The 18,837-nt window shown below is 40.6% G+C and overlaps 1 protein-coding gene across 6 annotated transcripts in view; it reads right to left on the bottom strand.

Annotated features, from left to right (window-relative positions):
• Positions 1 to 1,128: 1,128 nt before the first annotated feature.
• The window catches only part of LOC122405536 (bromodomain adjacent to zinc finger domain protein 2B), a 254,071-nt gene continuing 236,362 nt past the window's right edge, over positions 1,129 to 18,837 (bottom strand). For 3 of the 6 annotated variants that reach the window (XM_043410385.1, XM_043410388.1, XM_043410386.1), the window contains 13 exons: positions 17,616 to 17,669; positions 15,210 to 15,408; positions 15,020 to 15,139; positions 13,952 to 14,525; positions 13,642 to 13,861; positions 12,315 to 13,398; positions 11,733 to 12,231; positions 10,937 to 11,282; positions 9,906 to 10,027; positions 9,691 to 9,832; positions 9,452 to 9,582; positions 8,341 to 8,625; positions 1,129 to 8,132 (listed from right to left, as the gene is read on the bottom strand). In XM_043410385.1, coding sequence (XP_043266320.1) covers positions 7,949 to 8,132; positions 8,341 to 8,625; positions 9,452 to 9,582; positions 9,691 to 9,832; positions 9,906 to 10,027; positions 10,937 to 11,282; positions 11,733 to 12,231; positions 12,315 to 13,398; positions 13,642 to 13,861; positions 13,952 to 14,525; positions 15,020 to 15,139; positions 15,210 to 15,408; positions 17,616 to 17,669 — 3,960 coding nt within the window. In that variant the 3' untranslated portion in view covers positions 1,129 to 7,948. The remainder of the gene's footprint in view (positions 8,133 to 8,340; positions 8,626 to 9,451; positions 9,583 to 9,690; positions 9,833 to 9,905; positions 10,028 to 10,936; positions 11,283 to 11,732; positions 12,232 to 12,314; positions 13,399 to 13,641; positions 13,862 to 13,951; positions 14,526 to 15,019; positions 15,140 to 15,209; positions 15,409 to 17,615; positions 17,670 to 18,837) is intronic. The other 3 variants (XM_043410387.1, XM_043410389.1, XM_043410384.1) reach the window with 2 other exon arrangements.

Genomic DNA, 18,837 nt, shown 5'->3' with positions numbered 1-18,837 from the left:
AGCATTGTAAATAATTTGAACTTGTCGCGAAGTTTGTTAGAATTGAAAATTATGAATATTTTTCGCGTTTTCTTCCAGGATAGTGTCGCGAATAGACATCGATCGTGGATTGCATTAGTGTTGCGAACTATTAATGACATTCGCGTTTTCTGTATAACTAACGTTGCGAATAATTTGCATTAATTATATAATTGCTTTTAGAGTTGCGATCGATTATAATTTTCGCGTTTGCTTTCAGGGTAGTGTTTTAAAATCACAAAGCCAACTAGCTAGGCGCATAAGTTGAGATTTTTTGCAGCCTTATATGGTTGTACCCGAAAACAACTGGTATCTGTACACCACTATCGCTCGTGATATATGGGCTAAGGCGTATAAAATTAATTTTAAAATTAATTTGGTCTGTGCACCGTCGGATGGTTATATTACTTTTTCATATTCATTTTTTATACAACTGGATTATCAATCCATCAATTTATTTTTCAATAAATACAATACAAAGATTATGAATCCAAGCATGAAACTATTAATTATTAAATAGGTATAATTGTGTTTTGGGAATAAATTCCGACATGTGTAATCTGGACACGATAGCCTATGTAGTATTCGAGAACAGTACTCTACCAACAACTCTGCAATAGTTAAAGTTTATAATAGATCGTCAATTCAAGTAAACTATTATTTATCAATGTAACCGTCCGTTATTCCCGCTTTGATAGCAGAAAATAACACGCGTTGAGCATAACTTACGAGGCACTCGCAATCTAGCCACGGATAAATACAAAATCGAACAAGATAGTGGGGTAGAACAACGAGTTATGGAAATTCGAATGCATATACATTATTCCTTTTCGTTGGCTGAATAGTTACGTAGATATTCACAATCAAATCGCTCGAGGGAATATTTAAGCCACTTGAAAAACGTTTTCAAATATACGATTCTGTTCGAGCGGCCTTTAGATTCAGATACACGGATATTAGGAATTTTTTCGAGATCTCGACCCGACGTGACCCAATTATTACCCGCTACGACCCGAGCACTCTTAAAGAAAATAAACTAAAAACCGTCAACGAATTCGAACGATCCAAATAATTCAGAAAAAAGATTTCACTGTACAGATACACGCTTCGCTTACACTTTATTAATTCATTTGCAATACATTAATTAAGTCTGTTTAAATAGCATCGAGGCTACCTAACGTATGCCTTCGTTTATACTATAGACAATCATCTAGCTTAAACACACACTCTCTTTCTGTCTCTCTCTCGATACCCTTTCTGTCTCACACACTCACTCTCTATCTTTCTCTCTATCGTTTTCTCGTACGCCCTTTTTCTCATTTGCGCATTTTTTCCGTTTCTCTTTAATCTGTTCCATTATCGATATCATTTTATCGTTATTGTTATTACCATTGTCATTATCATTATACCATATAATATATCATAAGATCGACGTTAAAAACTAAAATTCGTATAAAAAGCGTCGTTATTCATACTAACAATATAACTGTACTATTTAAATAATAATTGAATCTTAAAAAATTATTTGTTCTTGTTGTTCTTGTTGGTGGCGGGTGGGTGTGTCTGAATGTATGAGATGTCTAATGCATCGGCTATAATACGAGGGTGCAAGGCGTGCATAAAGTGACGTTACACCATCTTCGTCGCGTACGTTCGCGTCTCGACGTACGATCCCGAAGAACTATTCGGTAAGATCGCGAAATGCCCCGATGTTGCGCTCACAAATCAAAAAAAAAAAAAATATTAATACAGCTTCGTCGTTCGTTCTTACAGGAACCGGCGATCGTCTACAGGAAATAAAATGAAATAGGCGCGCGAGACGATCGATGATCGTCCGCTCCGCAAAAATTCCAAGAAAAAACAAAGCGTATGTCGGGTTGCGTTCTCGAATTAAATAACAAAGTAAGCGTTTTACGTTAGAAGTCAATGAACGCGCGTTTTACTCGTTACGATCTTACCGGTTTCGAACGTTCCTGGATCGCGTCAGGACGGCACACGGCGTGCATTCGCGTTCGCGTGTTCAGCCGCACCCCGTACACATTATTTATAATTATCGTTTATCTCGTAGTCGTTTCACGCCGCATTTCTCTTTTACAATCTAGCTAATACTTTTACAAACTACGAATGTTTAGCACAATCACTACGACCGAACCACATCTTCGTCTCTCTCCCCTTTAATCCTCCTTATTACGTAAACCTATCCGCTATTACGAGCAATAATGTACATCAATTACATTAAAAAAAAAAAAAAAAAAAACGAAAAAAAAAAGGAAACAAAGAAAAGAAACAAGAATTACCGTGAACGTTTCTTGTCGATCGTTTTCATCGTCGCACGATGATCGCACTTCGCGTATAAAGGTACCGCGGGGGGGTTTACTGGGAAATCCAAGAAATTACTACCAACGCCATTGTCCATGCGTCCTCTTCTTAGGACGCTGTGACGCGCGATATAGAATCCGTTTAAAATGTGTGTCCCCCGTCGTTTCTCACCACGGGTACAAACGCGCGTGATGTACAATTACGTTTACTAGACCTTATTCGAAATCGAACGTCGCTTAAAAAATCTCCCAACGCTACGCGAACAATGATCGATAAATAACGAGGTCCTGTCGCGGGGAGCTCGCCGCGGATAAAAATTCGAGAACACTTACACGTCGTATGCGACACTAATTGGGCGCCACGGAGTATAAAACTGCCGTTCATTCTCGAGAAACGTAAACACGATCGCTCTGCCACGAGACACGCAACTCTTCGTTAAAAACGACTTGCCATTCGACGACGTGCACGCAATCGCTGACGATTCCCATCGAATTCGTCGATATTGCTTACGAACATGATATCGAAATATGTATGAGGAATTACATTTGTCGGAATACAATCGCGAAGGAACGAAAAATGTGGGGAATGCTCGCAATTCTTTGTGCATCGAGTATTACGCATTGTTAAATAATTCGTGTTTACCAGCCACGTATTCGTAAGTGTTTACAAAGGTTGCACTTGTGTTCGCATCCTCAGGGTTGGGCATCGATCGACTAAATCTTTCTCGAACAGATGGTAATCGGAAAAAAATTTAGCCGGAATTAATCGGTTACTGAAATCCATCAACCACGAGAAATCGACGATATTGATTATGTTAAGTTAGTCGCCGTCGTTAATTAAATTATTAGTTCTTATCTACAAAATTTCTATCTCACGCATTTACAAACTTTAACTATTTAAGAATATATTCCTCAAGATCAAAAACATTCTTCAGACTTTCAAAATAAATCCCCAAGAATATATTCTGAAATAGTTGAAGTTTGTAAATGTACGATACAGAAATTTCCAATGTTCTCGACTCGACGTCGAGAATAATTTATTAACTCAGTCGATGATGCAAGTGACTAACAATTTCGTCAAACTTTAATTTAAATTTGCCCAACACTGTCACATATTGCTTATTAGGAAGTTCGTTTCGGCAGTGAATAAAATAATGACTGTAAACAATGTATGCTTTCCAACGGCGGAAGCAACGTTGCACTGTACATGTTAACGATTATTATTGTGAAATGTAAATGATTTAAGTAATTGATTGTTTGCTGAATGAAATTAGACTGTTCGCTGCTCTGAACAAGGATGTCTTTCTTTTGAAAGCTTTTGACCACAGTATTTTGGTCTCTTTTGGTGATAAATAAAAATATAATTTAAAATAATATTTATATCTGTATGAAGCAAATTGTTATACAGTTTCATATATGAAGTGAAGTGTATTCATCTTTATAATTATTTACTTGTACTTTACATGTTTTTCTAATTTATTTCATCTCGCGATAAATTCATATAACAAATAAAAAAGAAAATAGGATAGTTGTATTTTTCCCTTAAAGAGGACCAAATCACACTGCGATTAAAGGTTTTCAACATAAAGCAACGCCTGTTCCGCCTAACGAAAAGCCCAATTGTATCGGACATGTTTAAAATACTGTAGTTCCTTTAGTCAACGTCCGCGTCGATCTATCGGTTTTATTTATTGCAATCGTTCCAGTCCAACCGATGAGCATTTGTTCACTCGTGATTTTAGTGCAAACAAAGGCCAAAGCGAACGAGGAACAAAAAGAAAAAAAAAAGGGAAAAGAATTCGTGGAATGGCATTAACTTCGTCCTTAATTGGAAGATTGACTCCGTTTGTCATTCTATTGTATCTTACTCTGCAGCAAATATTACCCCTTTCATCGTGCTGACGTTTTCGTGGGCAAATGTGTTCGCGTGTGAGTGTTGCAATGTTTTCATGTGACTATCTATATAGTATACATATACACTATATTCATATTTATACATTCATGTGTACGTACATACACATATTTTCTGCTTTTTTTTTTTTATTTTTTTCTCTCACATTCATTAATTTGCAAAATATTTCTTTTGCCGACTCTTCGACGCTAAGCCTGTATAATACAATCGCAAATTACATCGTGTGTTCGCTTAGGCAAAATTTAACTCGTTAATTCTCGGTAAGTACAGTGACCATTTCGCACATCGTGTTTCCTTCCTGTTCGGTTTCGCCACGCAAAACGGAAGTTAAAACGTCTCCCGTCCGCGAATCGCGTCGGTCTCTCGAGAAGCTCCAGAATCGCGAAACGTAATCTACCGCGTTGGATTTCTGTCTCGTGCGACTTCCGGTGCCTCGTCGATAAAGCTTCCCGAATTAACCACATCGCGTGCCAACAACCCCTGCGAGGTTAAATGGAAATTCGTTTGGCGGAAGCATTCTCGACGAGTATCGAAAAGTTCCTCTCGCTGAATGATACGGAAAGGTAACGTACAAGCCTTTAAAAAACATTCGCCAAGAATATCGAAACAATCAAAAGTTGTCACACGCTTTGACAAAGCGAACGAATGGTAACTTCCGAGCCGCGCGTATCACGTATTAGCACTATTTGCAACAGAACCAACCCCATCACTCTCCATATATTTCTTTAATCCGATAATTGTTTTTAACGCTTTTTTTTCACGCCAACTCGGCGTTTGAAAACAGAATTTTCATGAAAAGTACACGATTACTTGTCTGCTGTGAAAAGGATATACATCGATTTATTACTTTACAGAATTTGTCAGATTTTACGTTTCGTAAATTTATACATTGCATTACTAGCATTCTAAATGGAAAAAGGGTTAAAACATTATTGGAGGGGCCAGTTCTGAGGACATAGTCTTTCCCAAACCACTCCACATGAAATCTATAAGTTTTTATTTAACTGCAAGAAAGGAGCCAGTGTTGCATTGGAGATAAAGTTATTTCACTATTGGTCAGGATATTGTATTGACAAACAAACAGATTCCTCTCATATTGTGAACATTGCTCAGTATACTCTGTTTTATTGAATCTCTGCAAGTAGTTCATAGCAAAATTTATACTGGAGGAAATAGCTATGATATTCATATTACCGGACAAAGAAGAAAGGAGAAAATTATACTAATGGGTATATAAAAGTCTACTATTAAAAAAACCAAAACATGAATTTTATATGATATACATGTAGATAATTGTTTGAAAACTATGCTATCTTGCATCAGGGTTTCCCTTCTGCTTTGATATTGTTATACTTTTCACAACTTATGGTTCTACAAAAGTATATACAGAGTGTATCATAATATGTGAAAGTTGTATTGATGAGGGTCTTGGAAATTAAAAACAATGCAGAAAGTTCATATAAACATATTCCATATTTGATATTGTTCCTAAGTTATAACCGTCTATAATTGATTCTATTGTTGGTTGTGTTATTCTATAAGGTAGTCTATTTTGTTCTCTTATGTAATACAAGAACTTAATATATCTATATTTCTGTAATTTTTTATGTGTTAGAAACAATCAGAAGTATTTAATCTCTGGAGGTATTGAGGTAATGAAATGGATAGTTTAACACCTTTCTAAAAATGAATATTGAAAGAAAGCCTGATTCTGTGGTTTTTAAACTATTTACATTGTTTTTATGTTACCAATCTACCACCAAAATGGCTCCCAAATGTTATGATATACCCTGTACATAATTGAATCGATTTAATCTCCTTTTTGTTAACCACATAGGGTCAACAGACCATTGAACAATACATTAAGGAGGCATATATACTTGTAAATTTTGAAACGGTTATTAATTTTAATCTTAAGACATTGTTAAATATGTAATTAAAATATAACAATCAAATAAATATATATGAAAGAGGCACAAGCAGTGTGACTCTAAATATCCATCTATACTTCAAATGTAGTGACCAAACATCTTGAGCCTGTTTTTCTTCACAATCACTAAAGCTGGTTTCATAGTTAGTCTTGAGTTTTTTCAATCATATGTATAGAATTCGTAATAATGATTTGTGTATTTGCTATAACGTGATTGCGACATAACCTTGTTGGTTGAACTTCAATCGTATTTCTTGCAATTCTGTTTTAGCTTTTTAATAAGACTAAGCCATTAAATAAAAAAAAATTAAAAATTAAAATTATTCACATCACTGTGTATGCTCCATATCGTATATTGTTCCGTGAGTCATATTTCATTGAACTTTTGTTACGCGTTTAGAAGATATATGTAATTTTTTTTTTTACTAATTTCATCGACATTTCGTATGGATGGGTAGCGTTGCTGTCGACAAACGAGCATAATCGTATTTAAATTGTGTATTAGGGTGTCCCAGAAAATATTGCGCATTTCAAAACCTTAATTCATTAAGTAATAGCTGCAATAAAACATAATTTCAAGCTTGATGATCTATGGTTTTCTACCATCATTTTGAAGATAATTACATTCTTCCGCAAGACTATGCTAGTTCTCTGAATGCAAAAAGTCAAGGCAAAGTGCCATTAGTTGATGGAATTATACTCAAAGTATTATGCAGTGAATTACAGAATTCCAATTTCATTTTCAATAACGACGTGGAAACAGCTAACGACTTGGTTGTCTTTGCAACTAGTCCTAAAAATAAACAAACCGAGTAATAAAAATAAATACAAATGCAATTGTTTATCGATACAGCAAGTCCTCGAGTTACGCGGTTACGCTCCCACTCAAGTCTTTATACATATTTTGTGTACGTGTATGTATATACATATTACACCAATATCCTCTTCTCTTTAGTTTCCATATATGGATCTGTGCAATTTTAATTAACTCCCGAACCAAAGATTGTATATCAGATGTATTGTAAAGAGAAAGAATTGCGATATTGAGCGTTTCAGTCAGCCTTCGTAAGGTCCGTGGCTAACAATTTATGCAAGCAACAGAGTTACTCAAAATTGTCCCCCTCATTCACGGTACCACATTACTCTTAGCGTGTGACTCATCTTTTCTTCTCCTAGTAATACATCACATTCATACAATTTAACTTGCAAAGAAATCGCAGGAAAAAATGAATTGTGAAAGTCGAGGACTTACTATATTCCCCCCAGAAGCAAACGTTAGCATCGGTTATAGAGGGTCAGGACGTCTATTTCATTTCGATGGACGATTTAGAAACGACTAGGAAGCTAAGCGACTACCGAAACGCGCAATAATTTATGGTCTCCACGCCCTAATAGAGAAATATGCTGGCAATCGTTGCTGTTCGTTCGCTGCGTAGTGAAGCGTGCGACGACCTTAAGATTCGACCATCGAGTAGATTAGAACACGAGGAGCGCCCACGCGAGCGTCGATCACAGCGAGAAACGAGCGTCGGGAGGGTTCAGGGGAGGCGAACGGAGCGCGCGCACGTTGATATTGCCCGCGTATACGGAGTTTCTATCGAGTTTGCGTTCGGTCGACCGCTAGAACGAGGTCGACAATGCATGGGAACGAAGGTCTCGGTTTCGGTCACTCTTGGACGACTCCCAGGCGATTGTTCCATGGACACACTACCTCTCTTAGTAGTAGAAGTGGGCAAAACTGTTGCAGGTGTTGCGAGATCGAACCGATCCTCAGCTATGCGTTTGTGGGTGCTGCTGCGCTGGCGGCACCCCGGTAATCTCGGTCCAACGCATTTCGAAGAAACTGCGCATCCCGTGTCCGGCCTTCCCCACGGGACTGTCGTCCTCGTTGAATACCTCGCAGTTGATGAACATCTGTCTGACATCGGCGCAAAACTCTTCGCGAGACTTGTACCTGTATCGAGAAGCACTCGTTGGAACATGTTTTTCGGATTTGTCCAAGTGTTTTTTTTTTGTGTCGATCGAAGCTGACGAGATCAAGTTAGAGAGAGCTTTTGCTAGATCTTAGACGTGTTTTTTTTTTTTTTTTTATTTTTAAATGAACTTTTTTTTTAGTAAGAACTTTAGTTAACTAGGTAGTCGTTGGTACGCGTGCAACTTACACGGAGTCCTGCAATTTCTTCTTGATCGTACTGAGATCCATGGGCGTTTTAATGATTTTCTTGTAGGTCGGGAACTGTTTGGTGTTCACCGGTAAGAGGAACGGCCAGGCCTCGTCCTGTTGCTCCAACTGTTCGAGTAGCATCTTACAAGGAGCCAGCTCTCGTTGTTGTTTCTTCGTGAGCGTCCTATTGTTTCCCTCCTTCCGTGGCGAGGCGGTAGGGGTTGCCGGTTCCGACGAACTGACGTCCTCTACGTGCGTGTTCGATGCCGTTGACGGCGTTGGACTGCGACGCAAAACAACAGAGAAATTATTTGCACGATTAGCTTCCTCTTTGCAGGAGGTGTTTCCCGTCGCAAAAGCTTCTGGACGAATGCATAAGACTCGAGCGTGTGTTTTCCGCCTGAGACGGGTACGTTGTTCTCGATGGAATATTTCGTCTTTCTGACTCTCTGTCTTTCATTCTATGTACTTTTTTGTCTCGCTTTTTTTCCTCTCGCCCTTTTCGCCCATTTTCGTATTTTATTTATTTATTTATTTTTTTTACATTTTCGAGTAACCATAGAACCTGAACGCAGCTCTACACCGTTACGACGAATTCTCTAAGAAAATACCCCGTCCCATAGTCGCTGATCGTTAAGCAACACGCTGTACGAGGTACAGGGCGTCCCGACGATGGGACCTAACAAGATTCTTTATTCACGGGGCATAGAACTTCGCTCGAACGAGGGAAAACCTACTTAACGACGACTTGCGTTTACGTGGAAGCGTGATTATAAACTAACCTATCGTGGAACACCCTGCATAGAGTATAAATACTTAAATTCCTTACAACAATAATTTTCGACGAGTGCATAACACGGGCCGAGGATATATAAGTTCGGTATAATCGCATGAGAGCAGTGCATGTTCGTTCGTTTTAAAACGTTATTTTTTTTTTTTTTTTTTTGTTCTTATTCGATTGAAAGTTATTCGTTCATCGTTTACGTTCGCTGAACGTTATTAAATCATGGTTTTAGCTTGGTAGCTGTTTGTTTGTCTACTTGTACATTCGTATGAAACGTCGTTAAGTCAGCGAGTCGACAATGTTTGTTTGTTTTTAACGTAATCACCTAGCTGGTGGATGGTCAGAACTTTCACTTTCTCTGGTGCCTCCGCCTTTGGTATGACTCCTTCGACTACTATTTCTCTTCTTTGGTTGTTTACTGTGGCAATTAGAACAATACCATTTTCCCCTTGGCATCTGAAAGTACGACACACGTAAGTGAACGAAACAAACGGATGTAGTTTATCACATTTGGTAAAATTGATCGCGGTTGTGCGAATAGTCGGGACGGCAATGTTCACTCACTTTTGGCATAACAGGATTGTGGCAGTCGGTATGATAAGCACGTGGGCAGAGTTCACATAGCACTAAGTTTTTACCAACTCTTTTTCCACATACCAAACAATTTCGTTCCCCTGTTGCTTTGTTCATGCATTCGTGACAATACCTGGAAACGATCGTTTCGATTGAAGATGACGTCGCGATAAAACGTCTTGAACATTTAGAATGCGATTACTTACCAGTCACCATCAGGAATGTTTTCCATTTTTGGACGGAAACAGTAAGTATGGTAGCCGCGGTCACAGCCATCACACAGTAGCAATTTGTCTTCGTTATCTCCGCTGTGACAAAACTGACAATTCTGTAACAAATAGAAAGAAAAACTCTCCATTTAAAGTCGAAACGTCTACTCGGATTAAACCAAAGAAATTTATTATTTCAGCGCTATATTATTAACCAAGCGTTTAAAATTAAAAACCATATTAAATGCAATAAAGGTTAATGTATAAAAATCAGATACATTATTCAAACAATAAAAACAAAGTAGGATAAGCTTGGTGTATAGATATATTTGCTTAAAGGAACCAACGCAAAGCATTTAAAACTTCAATTTCGATGCGTCGAAGTCGGGACGGATAAATTAAAATTTCTTCAAATTAGCATAAAAGTAATTGGATATTTTGTTCAAAATATTTTGCACATAATGCCAATCAGCAGTTGTGATAAATAAAGGGTGGAAGCAGAAAAACTCTACAAAAGGAAAAATACGAAGCATTAAAGGAAAAAATTAGTAGACAAGATAAGCGGCATATTCTTCTTGCATGCTACCGTTACGTTAGACTCTAACCACCATTGGATGTATTGATATATTATTTCTGTTTTTCGTTTATAGCAGCTTTCTAGAAAACTTGTCTTCGGCTTGTCAACGCTCGTGTTGCCAAAGCACATCCAGTATTAATCGTAGGGATTTGAACAAACGATAAAAATTCGCAAATACAACTGCCGCATTGTTCGCACCCGCAAAAATGTCACTATACTTCTAAAAATATTTCCTGACACTGGATGTATATATGTATACATGTATTTGTGGAAAGTGCCACGCGAAGAGCATTTCGTTTGACGTGAACAAACACTATAATCTTTCACTAAATCCTTTAAACAATTATCAATGAAAGCGATATGCTCTCTGTGGTCCACCGTTGCGGGAAGGGCGAGAGTTAGGCAGAAAATAAAGGACAGTTTTGGTTAGTAAGTTAGTGCGAATACCCACAGAGGCCTGAGAAGTAGTCAATAGCTGATTGTACTGATTGGTAGCTTTGAGTGAGACGCAGCGGTTTCGTAGCTTGACGCAGATCGAGTTTCTAGCTGGTGTTAGACTCACAGCCTTCATGATGCTCTTGTCCCAGGCGATGCTTGCCTCCAACATGTAAAGTGCCATGGCGAGCTGAGCCGACGTGTGAGCTCGAGCTGTTGCATCACGCCAGTTGTTCAGCCCTCTCGGTGTTGTTTCTTCTTGAGGCGCCGGCGTCTGATTGCTCGGATCTGAGTTATTCGAGTTGGCGTTTGCGGCCGCTGCTTGTTCTGCCTTCAACGCTGCCAAATTTGGATCCCCCGTGCTGCAATGCAAAAGGCACAAATCAATATTCCACTCGACACACGGTGCTATAGTCGGAACAAAATGAACTGGTTACACTAAAAAGACAGTTATTGTCGCGTATACAGGGTGTTCGACCACCCCCTGGGAACAAATTTTAATGAGAGATTCTAGAGGCCAAAATAAGACCAAAATCAAGAATATCAATTTGTTGATTTAGGCTTCCTTAAAAAGTTATTAAAAAATTAAATTAAAAAATTTTTGGTGAATAGACATACACCCAAAATCCTACGTATTTTCTAGAGAAAAATTCTTTACTGAAAATATACTCTTTAAGATTGATGCCAATACTTTCTACCACTAGTCTTTTTACGCTTGTTAATCAAGGAACCAATCTTGAAAGGTCAGTTCACTTTGATCCAACTTCAGTTGCTCCAATTAAACAGAAATGTAGCATCGTATGTCCTCTTACCAAACACCTAACGGTGGCTTCAAGTATCTCCTCTCAATGGCGGCTTCCAGAGACAGTAACCTTTGTCGTGCCTGTTCTACCGCACTGATCTTCTCCATTTCGTTCAACTTTTCGATTTCTTCGGCCTCCTCGGTTCCCGCCCGCGGAGGAAGCTTCCAGCCTTTGACCTGCATGCTGGCATTGGCGACCTTGTCTTCGAGAGCCTCGACCTGCTCCAAAAGCTGCGCGTCCACGCGTAACGCGACTTGCTCGCTCCATGTTTCCGGGTTGTCTGGTTGAGGAATGAGTGTATCGAGCTCGTCGGGGGTCTGTTGCATCTCGGTGGCAGTAAGATTGCCGGGGTCAACGTTGATCCTGCCTGTGACAGCCAGGAACGACTCCATCGTCGCCCACGTAGTACGTTTCAGTTCTTTCTCGCGTACGCCGCGCGAATGAAGGTGTTCCAGCAGCTCTTGAAACGTGTCCACGTCCGTTATTCTCCACCAGCCGTATCGTAGATCTAAAAATCGACAACAGGACGCGTTAGTAAATCCCTTGTCCCGGATCTTTTCTCCTGGGTAGCGTCAAATTTTGTATACTGACCTTTTGGTACCGGTTTGGCTTCTCCAGGGGGCGGTAGACCGTGGACTTTTAGGTACTCTAGCTGTGCCGCTTCGTCTTGGGTTAAAATCAAGGGCGCGGGGCTATCGCACCTATCATAATTCGGACTAGCTGGAGGGGGAAAAACGGGGATTCTCAGCTCGGTTGGTTCAGCTATTCCGAAAATTTGTTTCGTACTCGGTCCCGGAGTGTCGCATGTCTCGCGCGGCAGAATCGAAAACCAATTGAACTCGTTGCTGTTATCTGCAATTATCGACGTAAGTACCGAAAATGTTCCAGGTACACGAGCATTAAAATCGAACGGGGAATGTATCTTACTGGAAATAAATGTTCCATTTAACTCTTTGCCGTTGTGAAGATTGTTGACGTGATTGTATTTATCACCGTTAGGTATTGTCTCACAAATTTTATCTTCCATTATTCTAACTGGTTTCATGTCTTCGTCCATGTCTTCGTGCTCTTTCTTCGTTTCTTCTTTCATGTCTACGTCCATGCTGACTACTTCTGTCTCCTGTTTAATTTCCTCCGACGTGACGTTGGTCTTCGCGTCGGTCATACCGTCGACGTCGTGCTTCTTCTCCTCTTTTACCTTCGTCGAGTTCTCCGAACCGCAGTTCTGCACGTGTTCCTTCTTGCAATTAATATCTTCGATTTCGGATTTCGCTTTATCCACCAGCGGCTTCACGTCCTCCTCTTGCTCGTTCGAGTTAAACTTCTTCTCCTCTTTCACGTTGTTCGGTGCTTCGTTCTCCCGGTTCTCGGTGTTCGTTTTCGTGTCCTCTTGCTTCGCCTCGGGCTTCTCCTCCACTGGCATGTCTTTGTACTTTTCGTCCAACTCGGCCTGCAGCTCCAGAACTTCCGGTTCAGCGCTCTCCATAGCTTCTATGAAGATGCCACCAGCGCATGCTAGCTCCCAATATCTTCTCCAGTACCTGTCCTGGCCGAATATGTGCGCTCGAAGCTGCTTCGAAGAGCTGTTCAGCTTCTGCAGTTGCTCCTCCGATTGTTTCAACAGTTTGTCCAGTTTCTTGCCGAGCTCCTCGCCGGATAAATTTTTGTCTTCCTCCTAAATCACGGACAATCAAGTACATTTTATATGAAAGATATTAAGCATTAAAGTATTTACGCCCTAGACCTGACAACTCAAGAATTACAACAGTTTACTCAATCATTTTGGTGTACCTTATAGGTGAAGAAATACGACTATCTCATTTACTATTTACTTTTCGAGCGTTTTCAAAATAAAAAGTAAACAGCCTAGTCGTATTTCCCCCTAGAAATTGAAAGTATAAACAAGTTCTATGCAAACCTCTTCAGGCTGAGTCCCTTCGCTCTCGTTCTCGGACATGTCTTCGACCTCATCCTCGTGATGAATCTCATCCGGCGTGGGTGTCGTTCCCACCGCCGTCGAAGTCGTGTTGCTCTCGTCGTCGACCTCCTTCTTCTCTATAGTGATAGTGTCGCCGGTTTTGTTCACGATCACGCCGACCGCTTCCATACGGACCTTTCGACTGTGCAATTGTCTGAGTCTGCGGGCAAACAGGGGGGTTACGGTCGACATCAATCTTGTTTAAGAACAATTATCGATAAACGAAGCTGGGTTAGAAAGGGTTACTCACTTCCTGATCTTGGTGTCCAAGACGAATCTCTCTTTCCTGAGCTGAGCTACCGTCTCTAAGCTTCCCTCGATCTGCCTGATCACAGCCTTGTTTTGCAACAGCTCGTTGCAGAGGAATGCGAGCATCTGCGCCTTGTGCGTCGGATTCAGCGCCAAGAAAGGCTTGTCCCTCAGCCTCTCGGACATCTTCCACGTCTCGTTATTGTGCAGATGTTCGTAGAACTGGGCGTTCTTTCCCGAACAAGTCGAGGCGTAGTCGCCGCCGTTTTGATGATGATCGGCGAACTTCTTGTCGCGTTCTCGTTCGAGACAGACGCCGGTCAATGCCTTCACTTCCCCGGTCGCGTTCGCGTACAGATAGATCCGCAACACCTCGCTGATGTTCGCGTGCGTTATGTCAGCCTGTCGCAGACTCTGACCGAGCCCTGTCGTGTGACGTGCCGGCTGCGGGATCCCTGGATCCTCGATCGCGCACACCAGCAGATGCGTCATCACCGACAGCATCTCCTCCTCGGCCTCCTCGTCGTTGAGGAGCGCCAACTGGAGACTCTTCAGACTCGGTAGCGAGTCCATGTCTGAAGGAATCAAACATAGACTTAACACATACAAACGGTGACCAACGTTTTGGTTCTAAATGGGAAAATGTTCACTTTCCAGCTTTGTATATTGCTTTGTTGAAAATTAAATGGCATTAAATATATTACTGCGAATCAGCTTCTCATTATTACAAATATGAAGGGTTGAAATTCAAAGTACAGTATTGTCTCTCTATAGCCGCGCGTGTCGGGACCGGGCGCACGCAACTTGAGAGACGAGTAGTCTATTCGGCTTTCTTTGATTTCAAGCTCGAGCGTTCAAGGGGGATGGGGCTCGTCGACTTTTCTTCGGCTTTCTCTTTGATATCCGATACCCGATGTCGCGGCGCGGTGATTACAAACGAAGTAGTGGGGATAGCTTCGCGTCTATAGAGAATCCGAAAACGCGCGGCTATAGAGAGACAATACTGTAGTACGTTTTCGTTTCGAACGTTTCGAACGACGATTGCAAGGTGCAGTAAACGGGTACTCACCGAAGCCCAAAGTCTCCCCGAAATTGTGCAGAAACTCGAATACCATGACAATGTCCGAGAACGCTTGGCCGGGCAGCTTGAGTCCAGGTATTCGTTTCAGGTCTGGCAGTGGTCTGTGATCTGAAACGGGAGAGCAGTCACGTAGCAAAGATCCCCTATTGCCTCGCGCGAGGATACCCCGAGAGCGTACCTGTCAGTTCCATATCCTCCACGGGTTTTCTGATCTGTTCGATCAGCTCCATCTCCATTTTTCTCTGCTCGGCTCGTTTCTCTTTCGTCGCTATTCTCTCGGCCCTGGCCTCTAAGCGTTTCTTTTCACGTTCTTCCATCTTTCGACGATTCTCGAGCGCCCGTACCAACGCCATATGCTGCCTCCTTCTCTCCCTCTCCTAGGACGACCAACGAAACCATTGAACGAGAGAAAGGAAGACGGGAACGGGGAGGTATGTTCATGCAGGCTCAACAAAGACGAGGACGTCTCGTGAATTTCGTTGGAAGCAACAACTTTTGGCACGCACGGACTACGACAAACTCTACAACCGTCCCAAATACTTTTCAGAGAAGCTACGCATGACAGTGGTGTGTACACGGGATGCAATTGTAAACATCGCCTCGTAGATCGATATCTTTTGTTCAAAATACCGTGCAACTGTTACCCAATCACACTCCGTTCAATAATTCAGCTACACCAATGGCTGTTTTCGGTTCGCGCGATCCGATCGTTGCTTTCGCGGCAAACGTTTCCTGGTTTCTTTTTTTCGCCTCGAACACTGTCTTGCAATTTTCGGTAATTATTTAGAAAATGAGTCAATGGATCGCATATCGCATATATGGAAATATAGTGAGCTTTGGGTTTCTACTGATGTTCAGAGGGTCATAAGGTCATAAGCACGTTTAACTACCTCCTGACTGTTCTACATCAAGGAGTATTACGAATCCCCCGAATATTCTCAGAATTATCGAGGAAGGAACGAAATCTTGACTCTCAGTAATGTTGCATGCAAAGGCATTTTCTTTTGAGTGTTTTCTATTTAGAGTTTATATTATTTCAACAACCTTATTTCGATCTTATCAAGATTAGTGTGGTGGCTCATTTGCTAAATAATCACTCAACTTTCAAACGACACTTCGCTGACTCTTATTTCCCAATTGTTTTCGGTTTTTTCTCCGAGATCGTAATTTTAGAAAACTTGTCGATCAGTATCGCGAGATGCAAGGGGTTCCGATCGGCCTCCGAACGGCTTTTGATGTCGATATGATCACAAAGTGAAGAAAAGCGCCTACGATGCAAATGACTGATCACGAACTGTGTTATATCGTCATCGCGGGGCTGGTTAATGAATGTAAATCTCTTGGAAAGCGAATATTAATGCAGATGATATCGTTCTGGGTTTCCGGGTACCAATGGTTAGCCCTTTGGAAGCGAATTTCGATATTTCGTTGGCGCTGAAAGCTTCGCCAGCCTCGATCGACTAATTAAAGTCTTTGGTATCGTAAAAATTACGTTTAAGAGTTTTTAAACACACCATATTTGTAAAAGCATCCCTTCAACAACGGTTTTGATGCTTTTCCAAACTTAAATGCCAAAATTACGCGATAAAATCGCAATTCAGTTAAGAATGTCAAAATGGCGGGAATAAGGATTCTAATTTGAAGCTAGACAGACTATTTAATGTGATTTTGTTGAAACCAAAAATATTCTAATGTAGTTTACACTGCAATGAAGACGAGTCGTCAGAAATCGCTTCCAAAATGGCGCGATTTTTACCAGAAAAGTCCTCAAAAGAATATCAATCGCGAAGGCCTCGAATAGCGGTTATTGTCGTTGCTCGCGAACAATCTTGTTAGACGCATTCATTTGTCGATCGTTCGTGGAAGATCTCGAAGTGTTTTCGTATATCTTCGACGAGTATTCCAGGGATGGGCGGAATATAATTCTGAAAGTATTCGAATACTTCGATAATTTGCTGATAGTTGAACTATTAGATTCGATAAAAGTTTATTGTAGAATTATCAACAGAGTCAGATCTAGTGCTATGTTTTTCTTAAGACCTACAGAAATTTTATAAACAATTCAATTTGTATCTAAATTTGAAAGTAAAGTTAAATCACTACTTCAAATGACGATGTATTTTTTATTCCTCGATATTCAGTCACAAAAATAGATGTAAATCCTTTAAAAATGCAAATAATACTTTGTATCATTATTACAACTCATTCTAAGAATCGAGTACACATATTCGGTATATCAGACGTATTTAAATCAGAAATTCACTCGAACGTGCCCATCCCCGGAGAAATCAACGTGTGCAGATTAGTCTCGAACTCGCATCAAACGTGACAGCATTAAACTCGCCGTCCAAACTCAGCTGATCGTCATCGATCGTATCGATCGATCGAATCTCAGCGATCCGCCGCGGAATCCGCGATCGGTGAAGAAAAAACGCGCCTCGTGTAAGATTCAATTGATCGATGGTCGGGCTGACTCGATCGACAACGACCGCCGGGAGTCGGCGAGCAGTTTAAAGTTCATGAAATTCGATTCGTTCGGTTTAGCGAGGTCGACTTATTAAACTAGATTGGGTATGTGACATACCAGCTCGACGGTGTAGAGCATCTCGCGCTGCTTGGTGAGCTCCTGCATGTACATCTGCGGCACAAAACACATCCACAGTCCACCAGTGCTCAAACTACCTCTACGCTCTGGCTAACAGTACTTCTCGCTCTCTTTTGCGCGGCTGGCTACAATCTTCCGAATCCCGTCGCGGTAATAACGTACTTCACGGTCGTAGATTGAAAAGTTACAGAGAAATTTTACTTATTCTAGTTCGCCCGAACCGTAGTCGGTCAAATTTCATTCACGAACGATACAAAATTTCAGAGTCACTCGAAAACCAACTTCCGCTCAGATTTCGTTCGTCCATTATAATACGGAAAAGGACGTTCAGTCCTCTTTGGTCAAAATGTCTTAATAGTTTCTCGTTTGGTAGAGTGTTTCGAAATGCAATTCTGTTTCACCTTTTAGGAGATATGAAATTTCCTAAGTGGTTTGTAGGACTCTAGAAATTGTCTGATTTAACTAGTTGTAACATCTGCTAAGTCGCTGACAAATGTCAATGAATCTTTTAGCAAAAATGTTTTATATCCTTTTTGGAAAGAATTAAATTCTGCATCACAAACGATAAGAAAGTAAGTGAAACCTTTTTGATGCGATTAATATTTATGAAAATACTGTTCCGTTTAAGTAATTAATATCGTTAATTAAAGTGACGTCCAGACGAATCGGAAATTTACGAATGAATCTTAAATTTTTATTCGTTATTCGCCAACAAAATTTGCCCGACTTTTCAGCTACAACGTCTAAGAGTATAAAAACGACTGGGGACTGGTCTATTTCAGCTCGAGGACAAGCTCACAGCCGAGAACATTTACTCGTTAATACGAAAACTACGTTCGTAGCCAAAGACAAGTTTACAGCGTACCACGACTAAACGAGAAGCAAACGTGTGACAAAAGTTCGGCAGAGCATGTCTATAAAAACAACTCGACAAAAATAAAAAAAAGATGAGCGATAATACGCAACAAAACAAGAGGTTCGAATAATTAAAACGCGATATCATGATCTCCTCACCGTCGTACAGCTTCGTTTTTTAATAAAAAAAACTAAGGACGCGATTTGAAATTATGTTAATAGGAAAAAGAACAGACAAAATTTATGTAACGTGGTACTACGAAGGAACAATAACGAATTTGTATCAAGATGGAAATGAAAGTAAATCGAGCTGAAATTTATGACACGGCGTAGATTAATATGAGAA

The sequence above is a fragment of the Colletes gigas genome, unplaced genomic scaffold (assembly GCF_013123115.1).
Source record: "Colletes gigas isolate AHSC1104 unplaced genomic scaffold, ASM1312311v1 Colletes_gigas_Sc00004, whole genome shotgun sequence".
In the NCBI taxonomy this organism is placed as follows: Eukaryota; Metazoa; Arthropoda; class Insecta; order Hymenoptera; family Colletidae; genus Colletes; species Colletes gigas.
Note: the sequence above shows the minus strand (reverse complement) of the source record. Positions and strands in the feature narration are given on the sequence as shown.